Source organism: Neopelma chrysocephalum, unplaced genomic scaffold (assembly GCF_003984885.1).
Source record: "Neopelma chrysocephalum unplaced genomic scaffold, ASM398488v2 Primary Assembly neopelma1_23, whole genome shotgun sequence".
NCBI classification, from domain to species: Eukaryota; Metazoa; Chordata; class Aves; order Passeriformes; family Pipridae; genus Neopelma; species Neopelma chrysocephalum.
The window spans coordinates 1,479,439-1,503,862 of NW_020897691.1; the positions used below are offsets into that span (position 1 = coordinate 1,479,439).

The 24,424-nt window shown below is 36.6% G+C and overlaps 1 protein-coding gene across 12 annotated transcripts in view; it reads left to right on the forward strand.

Annotated features, from left to right (window-relative positions):
• The window catches only part of CEP170 (centrosomal protein 170), a 101,059-nt gene that overhangs the window by 13,096 nt on the left and 63,539 nt on the right, over window positions 1–24,424 (forward strand). For 11 of the 12 annotated variants that reach the window (XM_027684003.1, XM_027684021.1, XM_027684048.1 and 8 more), the window contains exons 2-6: window positions 11,155–11,300; window positions 16,189–16,278; window positions 21,922–22,000; window positions 22,622–22,680; window positions 22,799–22,961. In XM_027684003.1, the coding sequence (XP_027539804.1) occupies window positions 11,196–11,300; window positions 16,189–16,278; window positions 21,922–22,000; window positions 22,622–22,680; window positions 22,799–22,961 (496 nt within the window). In that variant the 5' untranslated portion in view covers window positions 11,155–11,195. Of the gene's footprint in view, window positions 1–4,352; window positions 4,401–11,154; window positions 11,301–16,188; window positions 16,279–21,921; window positions 22,001–22,621; window positions 22,681–22,798; window positions 22,962–24,424 lie in introns of all 12 variants that reach the window. The other variant, XM_027684012.1, reaches the window with a different exon arrangement.

The following is a 24,424-nucleotide window of genomic DNA, read 5'->3' on the forward strand; positions in this document are numbered from 1 at the left end:
GCATGTTACAGTGGAGATGTAGCAAAGAATAATTACTGACTACCTTTTTGAAGTTGTATATCTGTAATACTATGGATGGATGTGGAGATCAGTAACATTGATATCAAGAATTGTCCTCTATCACTTCCACTTTCATGTTCTGTGTGCTTATATATTCTGTCAGGAAGTAAAATCGCATTGAAAGTGGAAAGATAGATGTTAAAATTACTTCAGTAGATTCTCTTCTTTGCTCGTCTTCATACCCACAAAATAAATAATTCCTTGTATTAAGGAAGAAAAAATTTGCATTGCCTTGAATGTAATTTAATCTTGAGTCATGAACTAAACCCCATATATTTCACAATTTTGCAGAAAGTGAAATCACCACCCTTGGGAGGTTAGGAGGTCCAGTTGTATTTGCAAAGTGCTTTTTGTCTTTTCAGTAGTGCTCAGGGCTGTGGTCAGCACTTGGCCAATGCAAATAAAACCTCCTCATCACGCACAGCCTACAAAATCACTTGGAATGTGCCACGATGGAGGCAGTGAGAATAGGAAGTGTAAGAGCAGGATAAGTCCTTCTTTTAAGGTTGTGTTCTGCCTGAATGCAATACCTGATTTGTATTTATTTATTTATTTATCTCCCTGTTTGCTTATCTTGGCAGTAGTATAGTCCCATATGGAGTGGGAGTGGAAGAAAGTATTTCTGTAGCTTTCATTACAGGAAGCTTTTTCCCAAAGACAGTGTGGTTATGGTTTCTTTGGCCTGCTTGCCATGATCATTTCTAAAGGCTACTTATCAGATGTACTGTTTTATTAGCATACTTGATATGTTAATCTCTTGATGACCTCCTTTGGTCATGGTCAAATAGGCAATAGTTTCTTTCATGCAATTCCTTAGTCTGAATGAAAGTGATGGACAAAAAGTGAACACTTGATTGTTTGAACATAAATTAAGCTACTCTTATAAGCAGTCATTAGCCTTTATTTTAGCTGTTTATTGAAAGCAGCTTTTGAAAAGTACTGCCGTTCAGTGTAGTAAGGCTGCAGAAAACAACATTCATGATAAATGATTTTGTGATTATGGTTGTAAAGATTAGGAATGGAAAATGAGCTGTCTGTTTATTTAGTAAATGCAAAATATCCTTACTGTCTGTTACCAAAGGATAAAATAGGAACATTTTTTAAAGTCTTAATGGCTTTATCCTAGTGGCCAATAACAGAGTATGCTGTTACTGGTTAAACAGGATAACTTAAAACTAAAAAGGCTTACGATTGCTATGTAGGACTATATTCAAGTACAGCACCAGTCTCATGCAAAGTTTTCTAATCAGTCTTAAGAATTTGCTTGTTTAACAGTATTCTCTGTAAGGATAACAGTATGTTTTTTTTTGTCAAGTTGGTGAAGGCTTTGTTTCAATCTAATGTTCTTAATACAATGTGATCTCCTAGCTTCTACTAGGAATTGTGGTGTTTGGTTTCTTTTCCTCCTTGATAGCTTTTAGTTTGGTTGGAGTTTCTGTTTTGGTGGGTTTGGTTTGGTGGGGTTTTTTTGGATAGTGGCTTAACTGCTTCACCTGCCAGCTTCCTCAGGACTTGCTGATATCTTTCTTCAGATCCAATGGACTTGTGCACCTTCAGGTTCTTTAGATCTGAACCTGATCTTCTCTTACAGTAGGTGGTTCTTCATTCTCCCAGTCCCTGTCATTGTCTTCTGTGACTTGGGCAGTGTTGCTGGAGCACTTGCTGGTGAAGAACGAGACAAATAAGTTGTTGAGTGCCTCAGCCATCTCCATATCCCAGGTAACCTTTTTTTCCGTCTGGAGAGGGCCTAAGTTTTCTCTAGTTTTTCTTTTATCTCAGCATACCTATGGGACCTTTTTGTTGCCCTTGACATCCCTGCCCAGATTATTCTATCAGGGTGTTAGTTTTCCTAAACTGATCCCTGGCTGCTTATACAGTATTCCTGCCAGGCTACTTGTCCTCGCTTCAACCCTCTGTAAGGCTTCCTTTTTGTGTTTGAATTTTTCCAGGAACTTCTTTTTCATCCACGGGCCTCCTGGCATTTTTGCCTGACTTCCTCTTTGTTGGGATGCATCACTTCTGAGCTTGGAGGAGGCGATCCTTGAATACTAATGAGCTTTCTTAGGCCTGTCTTCTCTTTGGGGCTGTATCCTGTGGTAATCTAAGGAATAGATCCCTGAAGAGGCCAAAGTCTGCTCTCCTGAAGTCCAAGATAGTGAGTTTGCTGTCCACCCTTCTCGCTGCCCTAAGGATCTCAAACTCCTCTATGGAGTCCCTGAAGCCAAGACTGTCCTTGAGCTTTACATTTCCCACCAACTCCTCCTTGTTGGTGAGAACAAAATCCACCGTATGACCTCTTTTTCTTGGCTTCTCTGTCAGTTGGAGATGGAATCCATTCATCAGTGCATTCTAGGAACCTCCTGGATTGCTTATGCCCTGCTGTGTTATCCCTCGAACAGATATTGGGGTGAGGACCAGGGCTTCTGAATGTGAGGACGCTCCTGTCTGTCTGTAGAAGGACCTATCTCCACAGTCTTCCTGATCTACCTGTAGCCGATCCCCACCAAAATGTCACCTAACCCTGCCCTCCTTTAAATCCTGACCCATAAGCTCTTAGTCAGCTCCTCATCCATTCCCAGGTGGAGCTCTGTTCTGGTCATTGAGACTCCTTGTCTGCCTTGCCTATTGTTCCTAAAGAGCCTATATCCTTCCATTCCAACACTCCAGTCAGAGAAGCCATCCCACCGCATCTCTGTGATGCCTTCTTGGAAACTGTAGTTCAAAGGCTTCTTCACCATCTTGGCAAACCTATGCCCAAAGATGCTCTTCTCCTTTTCTGACAGATGGACCCCAGCAGACCAGGTTTCTCAAAGGGAGTCCCATGGTCTTAAGCAGCCAAACCTCTGGCTGTGGCACCAGTTATTGATTTTCCAGATTCAGCTGGCCCTTTCAAACCCTTCCCTTTAACTGGGAAGATTGATGTTAAAACTGCCTGTGCTTCAGAGTGCCTTACCACTGCTCCCAGGGCTTGGTAATCCTTCTTGATGCTCCTCAGGCTGTTCCTGGCTGTATCACTGGTGCCCACATGAAATAACAGCAGCAGATAATAGTCAATGGACTGTATCTTTTTACATACTGTGACACTCAAATGACTGATAGCCATCAAGTAAGCCTTATTTTTTGTACCTTTCTTTGCATTATTTGTATGTCAATATTTATATAATAGCAAAGGACAAGATCTCAGGCTTTTTTTTTTTAGTCATTGTTACATCAAAAACAGAGTAGGGTAAGGTTTCTTAAGTCCTTGTCCCTAAAAATCAGAACCCCGAAGCAACTTTCAGTGCAGGTGCACTGTTGGCAGAAAAAGGAGTCTGTTTCAGTGGCTGTTCTGACAGCTATTCCTGTGTGTCACAGCAATAAAATAGACATGGATCTAATTCTGACCTGGACCAGAGGGGGAGGATGCTTGTGCAGCTCCAGAGCTGCAGCAACATTACAGGACAGATTTGCTGCCTGACAGAGGGCAACTGCCTCCTGAGCCGCTCTCTTGTCTTTATTCCATCAGACGTATGGGGTGACCTGTAGGACAAGAAGAGTATCTGGGTCCCTTCTGTAGAGATCTTAATTTCCATGAATGCGGGAGGAAAGTATCTCTCTATCCTTAGTAGCGTTCACAGCTAGAAGGATTTTATTTTAATTACATTGTTATTATTTATTTAATTACAATTTTATGATAATTAATATATGAGGAAGAAATGATTCTTCCCTCAAATGATGCTGAGGAGTCTGCTGTGATAATCTGATCCTAGGGCCAGATGGACAGACTGTACCCTCCAGTTGCACCACTGTAAAGTAGAAGGTGTCGCTGTATGTCTCTTCTCTGTCTTTTTTTTTAGTTTGGGTTTTTGAGGGTTTTTTTCCCCTCACGCTTTTTCTCCTAGCCACAGACTGCCTGAGAAATACACTGCTGTTGCTTTATTGATTTGGTACAACTCTAACTCTTGTTGTTTTAGTTAGTCTTTTATGGTAGTCACTATAGGTAATGTGCTTATCTACCTATGCAGGATGCGTACTAAAAGAAGCAAGGGGCATGACTTAGCTTGATCTCCCGATGCTTTATAAAGGCAATTTTTTACTCTGTTTTTTGTTTCTCATCTGTTGAATAATATCTAATTTTTTTCTTCTTCTTAAGCTTGGAATAGCTTTTAAAAAAATCCTTTTATAATACTGGATTTAGCAGACGTTGCAAGTGAGCAGTTTTCTCTCTCTGTAAACAAAAGATGATTTTTTAGACTAAGATTCGAGGAAATTTACATATTCTTATTTTACCTTTTTTCCTCCTCCATCTCTAGGTACAACAACAACAACAAAAAGACTAAAAGCACGGAGTGGCAAAGAAGGTAGAAGAGAATGGTTTTGCAGAGTTAAGTGCAAGAGTAGTTTTCAAGAGGGTTTCTTTGCCCTCAGTGGTTCCCTTTTTCTGTAGACTTTAGTCATGGCTGCGTCTTTCAGTGTACACTGAAAATGACACTTTAAACGTCGTATAAGGCTTCAGTATGATTTTCTTATCTGTTTTTCAAGAAATTGTGGGCAAATTTGGATATTTGAACTAAGGTGGAACAGGTCAAATACTTCAGGAGCAGAATGAATACCCAAGGCTGTCATTCAGTTGCCCTGTCAGCTAAACCTTAGTAAGTTTAGAAGAGAAGCCAACAAACTAAGGGTGACTGAGATTTTTGTGAGATGTTTTGGTTTAGTGATAAGGACAGTCATCCTAATTGTACTCTTCTTCCCCATTTGAGCTAGGAAGTTAAATTGAATTTTCTTTCACTTGGGTTACCTGTTTTTTTCCACTTTATCTATTTACATGCTGACCATTCAGTTCTACTCTGTCGTGTCAGTTTAGCTCTCAAATAATTGCCTAAAATTTTAATGAAGTTTATAACTAATATCAGTATTTCTTTATATCAGTGTAAATGGGAACAGCTCCTTGTTCTGGCTTGTATATAGCATTTGAATGTTTCTAGAGGGATGTGATCAAGTGAATTTTCCAGTCAATGAAATATTTGAAAATAACAATTCTGGCTTGTTGTACAATTGCTGAAAATCTAGGATTGTATTTGTCATTTTTCCTAAGTATGTGAGTATCTTCTCATATTGATGAAGAGTTTTAATGGTTTTAAGCATAATTTACCTTACTTATGCTTCCTTTAACATTTTTTTTTAACAACCTTTTAAAGGAATATGTTGATTTACCTTTGTGGATGTTGTTATGACACTAACCATGGATTATGTTGTGACATTAACCAAGACTCAAAGAGAAAAGTATTGTCCCTTGACAACTTGATACAACTTCACTCAACTGAAACATTACTTTGGGTAGTGTCTTTTCACTGTGCTATACTTTTATAGCTGTATCCCGTGTCGCTTGGCAAGCAATGGCCGACACTGTAGTTTTTCTTGTTTCAGCTTGTGAAGTGCATTGTGAGTGTGTACAAAAGGTCTGTAAACTTTTCCAGAAATATTTTTATTGATCATTAACCTAAACCATTTAAATTTAGATGGGTATTTTTTCTGTAAGGGTTTTGGGGAGCAACGTTGCACACTACTGTGGCATGAAGTATGGCTTATGTAGATTGAATTCCAGCTCCCAGTGAAAGGTTTTCCAGCCCTGCACATTTTTTTGGGGGGGGGGGTGGGGTGGGAGTGGTTTCTTACCCTGCACAAGATATTCTCTTTATTAATGAATTCACTTGATGTGCTAGCCATAGGAATTGGTGAGAATATTTTCAACTAGGAGACTGTTGTCTGTGGAGCCCCGTCTCCCTTTCTGGGCTGACAGCAATGTGATCAGTGAAAGGATCAGAGAATTATGAAAGCACCAAGGATAGTTTAATGGCTAAACATTTAGAAGCTATCCTAGATCATGACCTATTTTCTTGTATTTATAGTCATATGATGGCAGAGGAGCCATCTACATCTACCCTTACACTGGAAAAGTGATTTTAATTTTCTAACCACTCTACATGTGTCTTTAACCTTACTTGCAAAAGAATTTGGTGTTCAGAATTGTACCAGAAATAAATGAGACCATTTGAACACCGGTAGTGTTGTGTAAAGCTAGGTACTTTAAGATGAAATGCTGATGGTTTTGGAACTTAAATATTCAAGACTAGGATACTTTAGTGTTAAAATGTGCTCTCTACAGTTCCCCATTTATATAAAACCCTCTATACAGCTACTTGTGGAGATTTTACCGTAAATGTTAATGAATTTCTCATGTGGTGGTGATAAGCATGGCAGATGAAGTCAATAGGAAGTTAATAATTCACAAAAGGTTTTTAGTGATGTGCAGTAAATAAGGCACAGGCTAATCAATTGATGAAGAGAGGAAAAAACCCCACACTGATTAACTGACTGTTAAGGTCTTTGTTTTAACCTGAGTATGATAGAGTCCTGATTAAAATATGTGGTGATGTAGTTAAAGGTTATTTCCTAATGCATGTATGTAAGTAGGTTAATTATGATTGCACATGGAACAGTTTGTGATACTACCCCACTTCAGAGTGTTTTCTGGAGTAGACAATATTGTGCTGTGTTCCACTTAGAATTTCCTAGGTTGCAATCAATTATATTTATAAATTACTTTTTAATATCAGTTATATGGATACAGTAATCTTCTCAGGGTTGAAGTTACTTTCAGATTGGTCTTTTCTTTCTTTGGCAAAGATTTCTCTATTTCAGTCAAAATCAGAACTGCTGGCATGGGTATATTTTATTACATTCAATAATCAGTAAAGTAGTCATGGTAGGCACTTTTCCAGGGGGTGGTGTTTGCTGACAGAATTTCTTTGATTACCTGCTTCAGGTCTCCTCCAGTCACTACTGGTTCCATTAGTGCTCTCAATTCTGATTTCTCCCTTGTCATGGCTTACATCTGACATTTACCTTTCTTAATTCCTCATTCCAGAGTCTGCCTAACTCTGGCTCAAGTGTCTTGTCAGATGTGGTGGTGTTTTCTTCTTCTAGGTCTTCTACTCTCATGTTTGTGTTCAACAGCAGATCAATTGGGAGTGGTGGGGAAAGATGCCCTATTTTTGGGTCTAACTGGCACTATAACTTTAAAAACAACATGCTGCACAATTTTCTTCATCTACCTCTATGTAAGCAGATGAGTTGAGAGAATTTATATCTGTCCTTGTTGAACTGATACACACATGGAAAGTTTTCCAAAGCCTGTTGCTTGTCTGCATTTCAATAGATCTGCACAAGAGCAATAGTACAAGGTACAAACTGATACTAAGGCCTCCTGCCACATTTCAATTACCAATTTACACACGAGGTACTGCTAATATTTTTGAAAGGTAGCAACATAGAATATTTTACTCTAACCTTGTTCTAGAAATGTTTGAGTCATTTCTTCAGAAATTTCTCCAAATATACTAGGCAATTGTATGAGAAGATAAACTAAATTTTAGCAAATGTTGTAGTGGCTGGAAACAGGAACTTACAAGGGCAAATAATGGGAAACATAGGATTTACGGCTTTGTCACTGTTGTGTCTCAGCTTGATGCAGGGCTTTTTTAATGTTATTAGTGTTTGTTGTACAGTAATAGGATCATTGTGTACCATTAAAATTAGACTATTTTCAGCCTTAATTTGGAGCACTGCAGTGCTTAAAAGTTGGAATTTCAGACATATATTACATTTAAATTTTAAGCATAGGTTTTTGTTTCTGTCTAGGCCTGGATCCTCGGTATTCACTAATAGTTTAGTTGGAAGTGTTTTCAGTTACAGACATATAAAAAAATGAAAAACTGTAGATTACTCAAATGTGAGATTATTAAGGCAAATAAAAAATGTAATCTGTAGATTACTCAAATGTGAGATTATTAAGGACTTTTATTTACAATAACATGACTGTATCAAAACTATAATCTTGACAGTGTTTCTCTGGACATTTGAAATTGGTTACACCCATCTTTTGGCCATATAATGCAAGGCCTCAGTTCTTAGGCGTGAATTATATTTACAGGGATGATGCAGCCAATTTTCCTCTTGCTGCATCATCTGCTTCAAATGAATTATTACCCACATGTTCATTCTTACATGCTGGTTACTGCCTTTTGAAATCCTTAGTCCTTCACTGTAAAATGCTGTTTTTTCTACAGAAAAGGAAATACTTTGCAGCTGCAATAGATGTCTCAGTAAATAAGTTCCAGGTATCTAGAATGGAGTATTGCTTTGAATGATTGAGTCTTGATGAAATATTTTCTAGTTTGCTTAAAGATTACCAGACAATATGACATTTTAGGAAAGACTAATAAAACAAAATGCTTCAACAAAACATTTAAAATTCACTTTTTCCAGGGGAGAAATATTTTTGGTAAATACTTCATCTGAAAACTGTAGTCTGTACTGGAGTAAGACAAGTCCATCTGGGACAGTATCCACAGTATCCCATTATGCGTAAACAAAGAGTAGGTAAGGAAGAGAGGTTATTTAGTGGGACGATAGCGAAACCTCACTAGAGCATATTCCCAGCCTCTCAAAATACACAGCACGTGCTCTTCCTGAGCTATTAGTAAGGTCAGTGCATTTACCAGGCGTAATAATAAGCATTCGTGGAAGAAAAAAATTGCTTTTTGAAACCTGTGTAACCTTTTAGTATCCGTAACATTTCACTGGAAGAATTATCATGACATAAATTTGCACTGTGGAAAGAGGCACTTCTTCTGATGATTTTGCATCTGTCATATAGTAATTCCATTTTGTATCTCCTAAACAGTGAAGCATCTCTGATGTTTGTATTGTTCAGACTACTACAGCCGGAGTACTTAACACAGTAGTGTATTCAAAATACTGTAAGCTTTCATTAAGTCTTTGGGGTGCAATGTACTTCTCCATATACTGTCTGTATAACTCATAAGTGTGCACTTTCATATCCAATTTTTAATGCACTTTTTTTGTTCTGATATTAAGCAACTATTGCTACTGTATCCTGTTTTCAGCCAGTTTTGCTATGCAGATTTCAGCATAGCTTTGATCAAAGGCATTGGTTTATTCTAAAGTATACCTTAAAATAAAATATGTATCTGGGTTGATGGTTCATCGCAGTTGAGACAGCACTGTTTGAAAAGAACAACATTATTAAGTTCAGTAGAAATGGTGATGGCCTTTTAACTACAAATGTGCTGCCAAGCTGTGTGGCAATGATTGCTCTGTATAATACATTTTTTAAAATTATTTCAGATAGCTTAATTTACTCTGTTTGTTGTCAGACTTTATCATTTGTGGGAAGTTTGGGTTTGGGTGTTTTTTTTCCCTAGCTCTAGTTATTGACCTACTTGTCTGTTTTATAAATAAAAATAGTTTTTCTCCTTTATAGACAGTCTACCTGTGTAAACTAAAACATAGTCTTTGACTAAGAAATTTTTCTAGTTTTCTAATTTATTTATATCTTCTTGGAGGTTTTCATATGAAATTCCAATTAGAACAGGAAGGCTAAATGGTGCAAATGTTGTTATGATAAACAGATGGGAGATTTTAAAAGGTAGTCAAATATAAACACAATGAGGAGCTTTGATATTGAACAGCATACTTGCTGTCAAACATCCGTTTAATTTACTTGTTAAAAGCTGGAACCTAGGCTGGCCATTTTTGATACTTCCTTTTCCTTTCTTAAAGGAAATGGAAAAATGTCGTTTGATTGACCCAGTTTATCTTCTTGTTTTAAACTAGATAAACTTTTTTATTAAGTAACTCTTTAGCACATTAAATCATTCTTAATTCTTCTATGTGAATTGCAATTTTATTTTTTTTTAATATCTGTTGACAGCTCTGCTGGTACATTTTAGCACCTGCCATGGTGTGCTTTTGACTTACTGTTTTGTAAATATCTGCTTTGTCATTTCACATGCAGTTTTGACTTAACTCAGTCCTCTTTATAAGTTTTAGCAACTTGTGGTGTCTCTTCTTGATTGTAGTTTGTCTAACACAGTGTCATCTTATTCACTGCTTCCATGTTAGTTTTGATTTTGGGGACCTCGCTGAATTCTTGTTATTTTACACATTATGCTCAAGTCCACTACAGGCTTATGTCTACTTACAGTACATCTGCTAACCTTGCATAAACTCACTAAATGACATATAAATAAAAGAGAAGAGAAATGCCAGCTCTTTGCTACTGCAAGAAATCTAGGCTGGTTGCTTTTGATTTTCCTTAGCCTCTCTTTTAATGAGTACGGAGTGGTTATGAATGAATGAAATAATTGCTTTGGCTTGCATTTCCTTTAAGAGACATTTGGAATACTTCTTAAAGGTTTTTCCAACTATCAGCCATTGAGATACTCTGAAGAGAGCTTTAATCATATTTTTGTCCAGTTTCAAGTAGGTCATACTATGTGAAGAAGTTTTCCATGAAAGATTTTATCTGGTTTTCAATTTTTGTTATGTATTTTATTTTATGTGTAAGTATGTAGTGTGTTGAGTTTTTAATTGGAAAATTAAGGTGAAGTTTTATAGGAGTACTTTTTTCAGATTTGTCACTTAGAGATAACTTCTGATTTCTTCATTTTCCTCTGCTTTGTTTGCAATACTAGATGTGCACTGTTAAATTTCCAAGATGTAAGTTTTATTGAGAAAATGTGAGGTTAATAAGAAGCAAAAGTTCCTTTAATTTAAGCTTTCATTTGGTGCTGTACAGAGGACTTGAGTTTGAAACCAAATGAGGTAGTTCGTTTTTACAGGAAAATGTAATGACAGAGATGCAAGTTCGTTGCTGTATTTTGTGAATGTTTGCCACGTTGTTTATTGATTCTGGTAGTAAAGCATTAATGTAGCAATTATCTTGATAATAAGCAGTCAAATGCTAAAAGCTTTCTGACAACTTGACATATGACTTTGGCAGTAGCTAGCTGCTTGTTCCTTTTGCAGGAGGTTACCAATTAAATTTGCCTACTTGCATGAAGCAGCCTGAGAGTATGTAAATCTGAAGCCTGTCGCTTCCTGTGATTGCTGGATTTGGTACGTGTTACTGAGAATGCTGTATTTTCAGAGGCTTTTTGTATTCTGCTCACAGTGTTAGCTGGGCAGAAACTGTAGCTAAAAATAACTAAAATGAATTTCTCTGTCTCTCTTTCTTTCTCACTGCAGGATGACGTAACTGTGCCAGGGATTTATCAGCTAAGCAGAAAATGAGCTTAACATCCTGGTTTTTGGTGAGCAGTGGAGGCACCCGACATAGGCTGCCACGAGAAATGATTTTTGTTGGAAGAGATGACTGTGAGCTGATGTTACAGGTAATTGCATCAGCCTTCCACATGCAACTACTCTAATCGTGAACTTAATGCACCAATTTCATGTATTCCTTTTGAAAAATAATTTCTCCAGATGTTGTGGGAGCAATTGTTTCTGTGAATGTTTTATGTCCATAGAATAAAATTTAGTTTAAATATATTACCATCAACCATACAGTTACCGTTGAAGTGCAAAGAATCACATTTTCTTTGTTTAAAGATACAGAATAGAAGATGAAATAAATTTCACAATATGATCAGTCTAGTAAGTACACTGTGTTCCATAAAAAGTAACAATGTTAAGTGCTCTGGATGCTTTTGAAAAGAGCCTTCTTTTTCTGCAACTTGTAATCTAATTTAGTCACTTGATTTGATGTAACTCTATCCCCATGCCCTGATTGTATTATACAAAGGGAAATTAAATTAGTGGAGACGGGTATTTCTCTATCCTAAGGAAGTTGAATGACTCAGTTTCAGTGGAATTGTAAATATACAAGTTAAAATAGCTTGATACTTTAGTAGCTTCCTCAACTTTGAGGATCACTACGTGGAACTTTAGATGTGTATGACTGTGTTGTTATGTACTGTGTTGCATGTACTTTGCCTTATCAAAGCTGTCCTCCGAGCTGCCTTTTTCTAAAACATGTTTTTTGAATGGTTAATGGTAATATTTTGGGAGTTTCTTCTTAAATTCTTTTCTTTGTTTTCTGTAGAGCTCTTAAGAAGATTGAACTTCAAAACTAATATTCTCAACCCTTCCAGCCCTTCAATAAAATACTTTCTTTTGAATTTTTTGTTCCCAAAAGTTGTGTATGCAGCCATTAATGGCCAAATTAGAATCTTACTTGCAAATGAAATGCCTAGAGACCTAATTTTATGTGTATTACTCAGAATGTAATATCTCTGGTAAACTGCATTTGACTCTCAGCCTCAGAAGGCATCCAGAGGTTTTATTGATGATGTTAGAAAGCAGTTGAAAATACTCTTGATTTCTCTTTAAAGGCAGGCAGAAAGATGTCTTGGTGATTTATGTGGGAAATATTAAAATAACCCCAAACAAATCACAAACACAAAGGGAAACCCACCAACATCCAAAATAACAACACAAGAAAAGCAACCAAAAAACCCCACCCCACTGATTCTTGCCGAGTAGGGTATAATAAAAAAATACTTCTATTTTACTAGTAGCTTGTTTTAACGGGTTGTTATCTCTGAATAAGGAACTGTTTTCTTTCTTCTCTCTCTGCCATGCCATCTGTGGTTGATTAGTCCTTAGAGTGAAGCATTTATCCTTTTGTGTTACAAAACTTTACCTTCAAAGGTAGCTGCCTATTTGATTAATATTATGAATAGATTTAAGTTATTTACAAATGTTGTTTGTTGTGTATTGACTTCAGAGTTAGTAAAAAGAATCAAGGGCCTGGTGATTTCCAAGAATATTCTCTTTAGCCTGCTGTTATGTTAGGTCTACATGGCAGCATGACTGTAACACCACACAGTGCTTCAGGGGGAGGAACCCACCAAAAGAGAAGCTAATAATGTGTTCTTGTTCTGTATGTATAGCTCTTTGTGTAGGACCTTCCTTTCCACTCTTGACAACTTAGTTGTTCTCATACTGCAAAGCATGTGGACAATGCATGATAAAGAAAGCAAAATTTAATGCTTTTATTCATAATTGCTTTAGAGAAAACATGTTATAAAAGCCTTAATAAAAAGCATTTCAACTCCATTGCATTCTTGACAGACCCCAGATCTGTACCTAACACTGTTGTTCAAAGAGGTTTTGTTCACATCTGGGAATACAGATTTGCTTTAAATGTGTTATTTTGTAAATATGTTCAAACACAGTGAGAAGTCTTTGTGTTTAACTAGCTGCTCCAGTGCAGCTAGCTTGTGGATAAATACTGCATTTTCTTTCACCATTATGCTTAGAAATTTTGCATCTTGATGGGGAAATCACCTCCAAGAAATAAAAATATCTACATTATTCACAATATCATAATTATTTGCAAAGAAGACTACGTTTATTTTCTGTATTCTGAATATTTTATTACTAGTCTGGATTGAATTGAAGAGTGTCTTAACACAGTTATTCTGTGATTTTTATCATTCTGCAGTCATATATAAATCTTTGTACTGTATCTGGCTGGACCGTTTCTTATAGAAGCCCTTAGGTGGTACTATGTTTTGGATTCGTGACTGTTGATAACACACCAATACTTTAGCTATTGCTGCACAGTTTCAAGGCATTCTTTCTTGCTCTGTTCCTCCTAATCAGAGAATGGTTTGAGTTGGAAAGGACTTTAAAGACCATCTCATTCCAACCCCCATACCATGGGCAGGGACACCTTCCATTAGACCAGGTTACTCAGAGCCCCATCCAGCCTGGCCTTGAACACTTTCAGGGATCCACAACTTCCCTGAGCAACCTGTTCCAGTCCACGAGAAGTGGAGAGGGAACACAGTGAGGACAGCTGACCTAAACTGACCCAAGGGATGTTCCATGCCATGTAATGTCATGCTTCTCAATAAAAACTAAGGGAGAGGGGCTCTGGGGAAGGTACCCACTGCTCAAATACTGTCTGGACATTGGGCTACCTGTGGGAGGTGGTGAGTGACTGCCTTTGCATTGCTTGGTTTGTTTTATTTCTTTCCTCTTCCTGTTTCCTTCGCTGCTTAAACTTGACCCATGAGCTTTTTTGCTTTTGCTCTTCCTGTTCTATCCCACATCCCAGTGGGGGAGGGGAGAGTGAGTGAGCAACTGTGTGGCACTTAGCTGCCAGCCAAAGCACCGCAGTCTTATAAGAAGTAATTCTGATAGTCCTTAGATTTGAATGGAAGGCTGCAGGAACAAATCCAAAGGAAAAATGGCATTTAAAAGATTTGCACAGTCTTTGCACCTGTAAAGATCAGCTGCAATTAATAAAAATGTGTCCAATTATATGCAAGTAATCTCAGCCCGAGAAGTTCTACAGAATTTCAAGTGTTTCTCTAAAAGCCACAGACTTGAGTAATCACTCTTAACATTTCAGAAAATGTGACAAAGTATCATGAAGCTGTAGGGATCTTTTTTTGTCATTTCCATTTTAAAGTATTTTTCATAAGACATAGCACATAAAGTTAATAAAATAAATTACTGTTAATGCAGTATGCATTTGAAAACAACACTGAAAGAAGTTCAGATTTTTTTTTTAAGAGCCCAGGTAGCAATATGGTAATTCTTGATGTATTCCTGCATCACTTTAGTGTGGAAAAGTGTAATCTTTGCTTGACATTGTAGGCTCAGGAGAACACCCACACCAGTGAATTTGGTTGTATTGAGCTAGCTTGTTTTCACTTGAAAGGTTACTAAGTTAGTAGAAAATGAACTATACTGCCATATCTTCATATGCCATTAAAAACACTCAACTGATGTAGTATATTAGTGCAGTTCATATTAGCAGGGAACTTGTTCATTTGTCTGTCTCTTCCTTGATTCTCCCCTCTCCCTTGATATCCTGCTTCCTCCCCATTCCCCCATTATACCTCTCAAGAATGCAGAGCAAATTGGCTCAAATGAAAAGTCTAAAATAGTAAGTGTAAGGAGAAGAGGACTGATTTTGCTTCTTTGAGGAGAAAGCAGAGCAGTCATAAGATGGCATGGAAAGGAAGAATGAGGAAATAAATTGAAAACAAATAAGGAAAGTAATAGTAGGAAGTCTCAAGATGTGGAGAAGGAATGAGGTGATAAACATGGAATTATGAGAAGGTGAAAGCATTTCCTTGTGAGTACTAATTGTGTGTTCTGATGCCTTGAACTGGCTCATGCACTGGCAACCTGGGACTCCTAGAACTGACACACCACAGGTGCTGGTACAGAAACAATCATAGAAGTCTTAGACAGAAATGTACCATTCTCTGTGCAATATCATAGAACAATGAGTTCCAAGGATAGAAGATGCAAACCTGAAACTAGAAAGAATGCTGTTGGAAGCTATGCCATCATGTCGGGACACTGCACTAGCAGAATTACTGGCAAACAGACTGAGATCAAGCATGTGCAGCTGTAGAAGATGAGCTGTGGGCTCCATTCACTTGGGAACTGTTGTAGATGTCAAGGTGCCAACACATGCATGCGTAAAGGAGGCATACATCCAGCCCCACCTGTTCCTTGCTTGCCATCAGCAGCTGAGGCTGCCAACACTTGGCCACAAGCAAGTGCTGAAAGAGGGACTTAACTCTTAAGGAGGTGGTGTTCTTAGAGGAAATAGTAACAAGGATTGTTCCTCATCTGTGGGTTGATGTTTGGATGCAAAATAAATAATTCATTAATTAAATAAATAGATACTGAAGTGCTTAAGAAGGGATGGAGAGTCAGAACTGATGGGAATAGTAATTCAGGAACTGCTCCGACGTTTAGTGAAGAGGCTATCACTAATTGGCTCAGGAAACTGAGATCAAGGAGAAGCAATTTGAATGCTTGTACATTATAGTAATTTTCCCAGATGTGTGACAGGAAATGGTGTGTTTCAGAGAGAACAGCAACACCCTAGAATCGTAGTCATGTTTTGAAAGATGCATGTAGTTGAGAGAGAAATAAAGGTGATGATGATGATGTTAGATTAAACACTTGATGGTACTATGGTGAACTGGGAAAAAAAATCTTTGGATAAGATATAGCTCGATCTGACTTGTATTTGGAGAACATTGAGAAAATAATTATTCTGAAATAATTTTAGGATTCTGCTGTGGGCATCCAGAGTTGGGTTCAAGAGTGACTTTTTTCATATGTGGGATTTTTTTATATAATTTCAATAAATGTACTACGTACAAAGAAAATAATCACACTGCTCTAAGAAATAGCCATTAATGCTATTTGCTTCATACCTTATTTTTATATATATATATTTAGTCACGGAGTGTGGACAAGCAACATGCTGTACTTAACTATGATGCCTCTACGGATGAACACTTGGTGAAGGATTTGGGCAGCTTGAATGGGGTAAGTTATCATCAGAAATTGATAGCCCCCTGGGTCTTCTCTATGTTTTATTTGAAATTTCTTCAAGCAGTTATTAATTGTACATTAATATCTTTTTAATGCAAGAATGGAAATGGGGGAACATTCAGAAGGAAAATGTAGTCTTTGCAGGGTTTTTCCACTGCACGTTTTTTAAAGGGCTGCAGTTAAGTCCATCAATAAGGGGGTCTTGGCAGTAGGGAAAAAATGGGAACAGTAACAAGGAATATGTTATACTTATGTATTTCGGAATTGTAGAAAAAAAAATCTTGAACACATTTAAAATCTTGGATATGCTTAAAAAAACCCATTTAAACAAATGGGTTTAAAAAACATCTTCATCTCTAAAATGTCTGTTTAATATATGGGTTTTATTTCATATGCTACTCCTTTTTTTTCTTCTGTTATAATACAGAAAAGATTATTAAACTGTACTTCATGTAGGAAAAAATTATGTATGCAATAACCATTGTATGTGTTGTATGTAAACCTATTTAACTAATTCTGTATTTTATTTTTCAGTAATTTAGTAATTTTTGTTAAAATGTCTATGATTAATTTCTGTCAAGTAATTACAAACTAATACAGGAAAAAACCAAACTTTATGAGCAAAGTAAAGTTTCATATGGCATTTTACATTTTAAAGCTTTTCTAGGAATTGTGTATACCACAGTCTAGGTAAGCATCACTTTTTGTAAAAGTTTTTGATATTACAATAGATAATTGAAATATAGTAACTTTGTCATATTTTTGTAATCCTTTAGATACTTCTTTATGAGCTGTTCATTTGCACTAGTTGTGGTTGTTAACTTTAAATGTTTTGCTGTGTCATGAATGTGTACAGAATAAAATCATGAGTTCATCTGTGATTGTTTATTCAAATGAATATTTAGAAAACTGATGATAGTGAATAGCTTTTTCAAATACTTAAAAAAATAGATGAAGAAATCTCAAGTTACTGTTTTTTCATCTTGAAGTGCATTTCAAAATAAAACTCCTGTCAGTCTGTCTCTATTAGCTTTTCTGTACTTTAAGGTAACTAACGCAGCCTTCCAAGGAGTCAGAGACTCAACTCCATGTGAAACCACTGTAATCTGAAGGGCTATATCCTTTGAACAGTTGTAGATATACAAGGGCTTTGGTCCTTAAATATTTAATATACCTGTGTGTTTTCAAAGTTGGTGCACTGTTTCAAGGCAGTGATGAAAAATAAATTCAACACATAGAGATTTTTTGCTGAACCATTTGATTTTATTCCCTAGTTCTCTAACTCCTGTAGTCAACAGGCATAACTTCAGATTTTCGTTGCCTTGTCACAAAACTGGAATTTAATAAATATATTTTAAAAGGCCTTCATTCATCTTCTTTTTTGCCTCTGATAAAGAGCTCTCAGTGATTTGCTTCGCTTGATCTGATTCATTCTCAAGTTTGAGGTGAAACTTCAGTTGCTCTTTAACTGTTTGCTCAGAGACATCAAAGGAACTCTTTCTTCCCACAGTTTTAGGACAAAGAATATTAAGTCTTAAGAGTTCAGTCCTTGCTCTTTGTCTTCACAGTGCTTTCCTTACTATCGTTTTCCCCCTAAGCTTTTCTTACATGCCTCTGCCTACCTGGTTTCAGGTTAAAAGAGAAAACACATTATTTCTGTAACTCCATAATTAACTGTGTGACAGAACAATGTATGCAATGCCTCAGTACTGTGCAGTGAACTGCTAACTAGGCAATAATTCTTTTAGTCTGTCTACTGTTTCCACTGAGAACACCACAGCCAAATGCCTCATCTAGTGCTTCGGCAGCTTGTACCTTTTCTTATTTTGTATACTTCATCAAAAGATAAGATTTTCCTAGTATACAGGACTAGTCCATTCCTGGTGTAATGCACTTTAGGCACTCAAGATAATTGAGAGTTTAAGGGGAGATGGCTGCTACTAATGCATTTGTTTTGAGTGTTAGGAGTCTTAACCAACTTCACTAGCTGAACTGTAATTGCACCTGATGCCCTAATACCTGAATATTTTTATATGCATGGTTGGTTCAAAGTCAGTTCAGTGAAAAGGCTTCAGCAGTCTTTATCCTGGACTTCTAGATCTAAATGTTTTTGTCCTAGGCATCTAGATTTGAAAATAAAGCAAAAGTAAATTTTAATCAGATTTACATGAAGTAAAATGTTGTTTCTGATAGTCTGTCATGACTTATTCTAGACAATCTTGTTTTTCTTCTATTTTATGCAAAAACGATGAAGGAATTTCTCTTTTCTGAAGAAAATGTGTACAGTTGCTAAGATGTAATCTACTATTTCATTAGTATCAACAGAAATCAACTGTATTTTCTCCTTTGACTTATGAACTCAAAAATATATCAGAAGAAATATTAAACATCCATGGTCCTGTTGAATAACATTCTTTCCAGGAATAATTACAGGATAGCAAAGTCATTTCACACTGATGTTTCGGGACTGCACTGTGAAAAGCTTGGCAAACTTTAGAAGGCCTAAAGACATTTGACTCTCATTATTTGAAGAATAAAGCTTTAGAAATCATGTGAATATATAAAGATGTGTATGGAGTGATTTAACAGGGGAAAAAGGGGGAAATGGGTTCCTTATTTACATTGTAACTAGCTTTCTCAAGCTAGTTTCTGTCTTGCTTTCCAAAGCATGTGGTGAGATTTTAAAACTCCAGTGGCAAAGGAAATGAGACGTTGTTGTATACCATCAGCTCAGTCATGGGGGTATCAGTGGACTACACACTCTGTCTTCAGAGTTCTCTGAGTTGAGTATACTGCATGTGCAATTTCAGAACTCTGACCAGGAAGGAAAAGTGCATACATACATATATACATGCATGTCTGCAAGATGACCTAAGTTTTGTTGGTTCACTAAAATTCAAGTTGCCTTGAAGATAGTCTTCATATGGGTATTTGCCCTGGACTCTCAAAATGTTAAAGTGAAAGAAATATGCATTAAACACTACTCATGGTTGCAAACCAGTAGATAGTTGTACTTTTTATTCTTATTCCTGTGGAAAATATTTTCTATGAAGTAGGTAATTTCTTAATAATGAAATGGGCATTATTTTCCTTTAGCAAAAGGAAACAAAATTGAATATCTTCTTACTATTTTGGGGAAGGACATTGTTTCTGTTTGTCCAGACTTCATTTAATACTAGATTTGCATGAGAAAGACAACCATTCAAAGATTCAGATTCTTGGCTTGCTTAATTATTAAAGTTTTTCTTGTGTGTGTGTGCATCCCTAACTTATGCTAACAAAATGACACATTTCAGTTGCTTCATTCTTTAGAAACATGTACATGTTGTTTTAGAATTCTTAAGTTGGGTGATCCCGTGGAGTTGCAATATTTTGAGTCCCCAAAACTGGCACAAATCAGTAGTAAACATGTCTTAGAAAGGCACCCTGGATATTTAATGTCCTATCTGTAGTATTAACATGTAGTTGTTATGAAACGTAAAAATGAGCTGTACATTTTTTGTCAGTTATGGGAAAATATAAAACTGATAAATAATTCATAAAATAACACACAGTCTCATATCAGCCAATCCACAATTATATTTGCCTTAAATTTGCCCTAAATTAAAGCTTCATTTTATATATTAAAATAAGATGAAGGAAGTAACACTGAGGAAAAAGAAACTTTTGACATATACCTAATTATTCACATTTCTTACAAGGAAGATACTGCATTCTTATAACTCCAGTTGTTGCATTCTTTTCAGGTAAAAGAAGGGGGAAGATTTCAAGAAAGCCAGGGGAGAATGTTGGGGAGAGTAGCTTAGAGTGTAAATTATAGCTTCTTGATGCAGATTTGAATTGAGCCTTGAGGAGTAGTTTAACGAAAGTGCTGTGCAGAAGTTTTTTTGTCATTTCCCACTCTAGAAAGATTCTTCAAGGATCTGTATCTCCAAAAGTAACTTAAATATTATACAGTTACATTTACTGTCTTGATTGCGGGGGTTTTTGTAGCTTGATCTCTAATTTGTTTAATTGAGAGCTTAATATTCTATTCTGCTATACAAAACTTGTCTTTACCCTTTTATATTTCTCTCTCACTGAGTGAACCCATAAGATATTGACACAATTCAGTTTTCTCTGAAGGTAACAATTCAGTTTAAGAAACAATTCACTTTCGTAGTAGTGAATCAGCCTCATTTGGAGAGTACTAGAAGCAGTAATATAACCTGGGATAAGCAGCAGGGTCGTTTTGAGATCTGCCTTTGGGAGGTGGCAGGTTCTTGGAGAAGTCTCTAACTAAAGATTTAAGGATCTCCTCCAATGGCAAAAGGGCAAGTTGTGAGAAGAGCACTCTCAGGTCCTGATGCCCACTCCTGCCTTAGTGTGTCATCATCCTTGGTTTCTGGTATCTGAAGTGACCACGAGCAATTTCAAGTGTTGCTGATGTTCTCAATCTGGGTAGTTGGCCTGGTGCTGACAGCCTACCTTCCTAAGCTGGTAAATCAGTCCTTAAAGACACGGGACAGTTCTGATGAAGGAATAAACCATTTTTCCCCCTGGTCCTTTACAAAGGCTTGTGCCTGATTCAGACTTCTTTGTAGGTGACTTTCTACAATTTTCATTAGGGTTTGAATAATCTAATTTTAAGCCCTATTTATGTTCAGTTAATTTTTTTCCCCCAGAGATGAAATTGTTTTCCAACTCTTCTGAATTGTATCTGAGATCCATTTTGACTTGAATGTGTATTATTTGTCCTTGCTGCCTCTGTAATTAGTCATTCTGTATCTCAGGTGTTCTCTTGAAATCTATACCACCATGATTTTTTCAAATTCCTTGTTATTTTTCACTGTTCTGTTTAATCTGGACCTTGAAATCACAGTGATGGATAATCTGTAGTGCCTGTAACAGCCAACTGATATGACTGGTGAAACTGGGCAAACCTTCAGGTGCATAAGTCCTTCTCCAAATCACTGAAAGCTTGTTTGATTTCTCCAGCTATGTGATTTCAAGGAGGGGAGGATTATTTATTGTACAGTACCTGAATTTTCACTAGGTATTGTCAAGGCTATGAAATTTGCTTTGCTTTGCTGCTGGCTGTTAATGTTATTTTTGCTTACAAATATTGTTATATCTACTTTTTCAAGAGTTGCAATATATTGAATTCTTGTAGCTGATTTTTGGAGTTACTCAGGTGCACTAACTGGGTCCATGTTTTCTTTAAGTCCTTTGACAATGATTAGAAATAAACTACCTCAGAACTCTCATATCCAATGCTAAATGCTGTACAAATATGATGATCAGTCAATTCTGACAGCTAATTGGGATTGGAAAAAGAGACTGCAAGAAAATTATAAGTAGAGACGCTAATTTGAGGGAACATTAATCGACAATTTACTAAATATTGTTAACAAGATTAAACTTGGAAGAAACTTTTCAAGGGTGGTGTAGTGTCAGCAACCTGGTTAGCAGTTGGTGTTTAACCTTTCTTTTGTCATATTTTGTAAGACAGGTGGCAATGTAACCTTATAGTTCCCTGCCGAATCACCAGTAGAAAATTTGTGGTGCTGAAAACTTTCTTATGAAATTATTTAAGTGATGTTATTTTATTATTTTGGAATTTAACAGTATTTTTTCTCTCCTCATTTTTTTCTGTAGACATTTGTGAATGATGTGAGGATTCCAGAACAGACATACATCACTCTGAAGTTAGAAGATAAATTGAGATTTGGATATGATATCCTTGCCATAAAATGCAGTGTCAGGACACACTTTTCTTTATAAAAGTATGGTTGTGTTAAGCGAACGGTTCTCATGCTACTTGAGAAGGAACTTTGAAATATTTATTTCTCTCATTACTACAAAAATGCCTATATTAGAAAAAATCTCAGAGTCTAGAAAACTGTGTCTTGGTCTGAACTGTTGATAAAGTACATTTCATTGTCTCTCACTGTGAGAAACCTCAACTTTCAATTACAATGTAAAGTCTAATGCATATCTTCTGTGTTACTAAGAAATACTAATTTTCTTTGAGGCAAATAGACAAATATTTATATCATATGCAATTGTGTATGAGCAGAGGAGATTACTAGTAATTATTCAACAAAGTACGGAATGAAAAAAATTATTTGCATTGTTACAACATTAAGGTATCCACTCAGTGTTATGTTTGCAAGTAGTAAATAATTTCCTTGTGCGTTTACTTTGATGAGTACGATAGTGCATGATAGTCCTAACAGTGACACATTTGTAAAAGCTGTCACCATTCCAGTGGCAGAATAGTCTGCACAACTTTGTTTTCCGTAAAATCCTCTTGTGAATTCAGAAATTTTTCAGTATTTTCCTTATCATTTCCTACATACTAATCTTTTTACTGTTGTCAGAGGAGAGATGAGAGTCCCTGAAGAAGCACTTAAGGTAACAATGTGCAGTTCCTGGATGTTCTTCTGTCACTGTGTAGTTATTAGTAACATAGGTGTTGTTTTCCCACTTTTTGAGGGTTTGTGTTTTTTTTTTTCTATTTAACATCATGTAGCATGAAAAATTCACAAGCCAACTCCAGTTATCCCAAAAGTCTTCAGAGGCAGAAGGATCGAAGCAAAGCAGTTCCAAAAGCCCAGAGTCCAAGGTAACAGACTCCACAGCTGAAGTGCACCACAAAACTACAGAAGCACTGAAATCTGAAGAAAAATCAATGGGTAAGGTTCATTTTTTAGCTGCAGAAGCACAAAAACTTGGAAAGGATGTTAATTTGCTTTGGTAGGATGCTTGTGAAAATCTGTAGATAGTAAAATTTACACATATGTGAAATTTTAAACAGACTTTAAATAAGAACTTTTGGAATTGAATTTCTGCCTTTTTTACAGTAACATTCACATAAACTTTTAAAGAGAGATTTAATCAGCATTTATAAGATTTTTGCATGTCTCTTTCCCAAAATCACAAACTTACAGCAATGGTGGCAGGAAATTGCTATTTTTTGCAGTTTAACTGAAAGTATTTGTTCAGAAACAGTTTGTACTTTCTACCATCTACCATTTTGTTCAGTTGCTTGTTTTGGTTTCTTTTGTTTTCCTTTTTAAATGAATGGGAGTTTTGTGTGTTTGTTTTATAGTTAGTAGCATTCATTGTTAGATGCATCAGGATAGAACCTAAGCGGTCTGTTGTGGTTTAAAAATTTGTAGCTACTGCAGCTCCAGTCTTGTTTCTGCGTCATCTTTCATATTTGTGTAAGGTGGCTCTGCTGCAGGTGTCTTAATTTTGTGTGGGTTGTACTGCGTCCAGCTCAGGGGCCCCCAATATAAGAAGGATGTGGACCTGTTGGAGCAAGTCCAGAGAAGAGCCACAGAAATGATCAGAGCAGATAGGTTGAGAAAGATGGAGTTATTCAGCCTAGAGAAAAAAAGGCTTTGAAGAGACCTTATAGCAGCCTTCCATTACCTAAAGGGGACTTATAAAAAAGAGGGAGAGCAAATTTTACACAGGCAGATAACAATAAGACAAGGGGGAATGGTTTTAAACTTAGAGAGGAGAAATTCTGATTAGATATTTGGAAGAAATTCTTTACTGTGAGAGTGTTGAGCCACTGGAACAGGTTTGCACAGAGCGTGAGGCTTCACACTTCAGCGTGAGGCTTGCTGAAATGTAGTGGAGATAACCACAAGAATAAGAAAGGAATCAAGTGTTGCTGTTTCTTTATTATGGAACTGTCTAGGTCTCATTTCTTATGTCAAGGCTGTGCAGTTTTTTTAGGTTTAATCTACTCTTCAGAAGAGACACTTCAAAAAATTCTCTTCCCCACACATAAGATTCTGTGGTATAACTAATTAACCTGTTTGTTTTGTTGGCTGATCTAGCATCATATTAAGGCTACATAAAGTAGCACAGTGGGGTTTTTTCTCATCTTCTGTTTTTCTTTTCACTCTTCCAAAAATAATAGTCAAACTTTATGGTAGTGATTTATATTTGAGTGCAATTCTCAGAAGTTTTTTGGGGATTCATTCTCTCACTGTTGCTATATATATGCACAGCTGTCTACTATTGCTAATTCAGTGTGCAGGTGTAGAATCATAGAATGGTTTGGGTTGGAGGGGATCTTAAAGATCATTTAGTTGCACTCCTCTGCCATGGGTGGGGACAACCTTTCACCAGATCAGGTTGC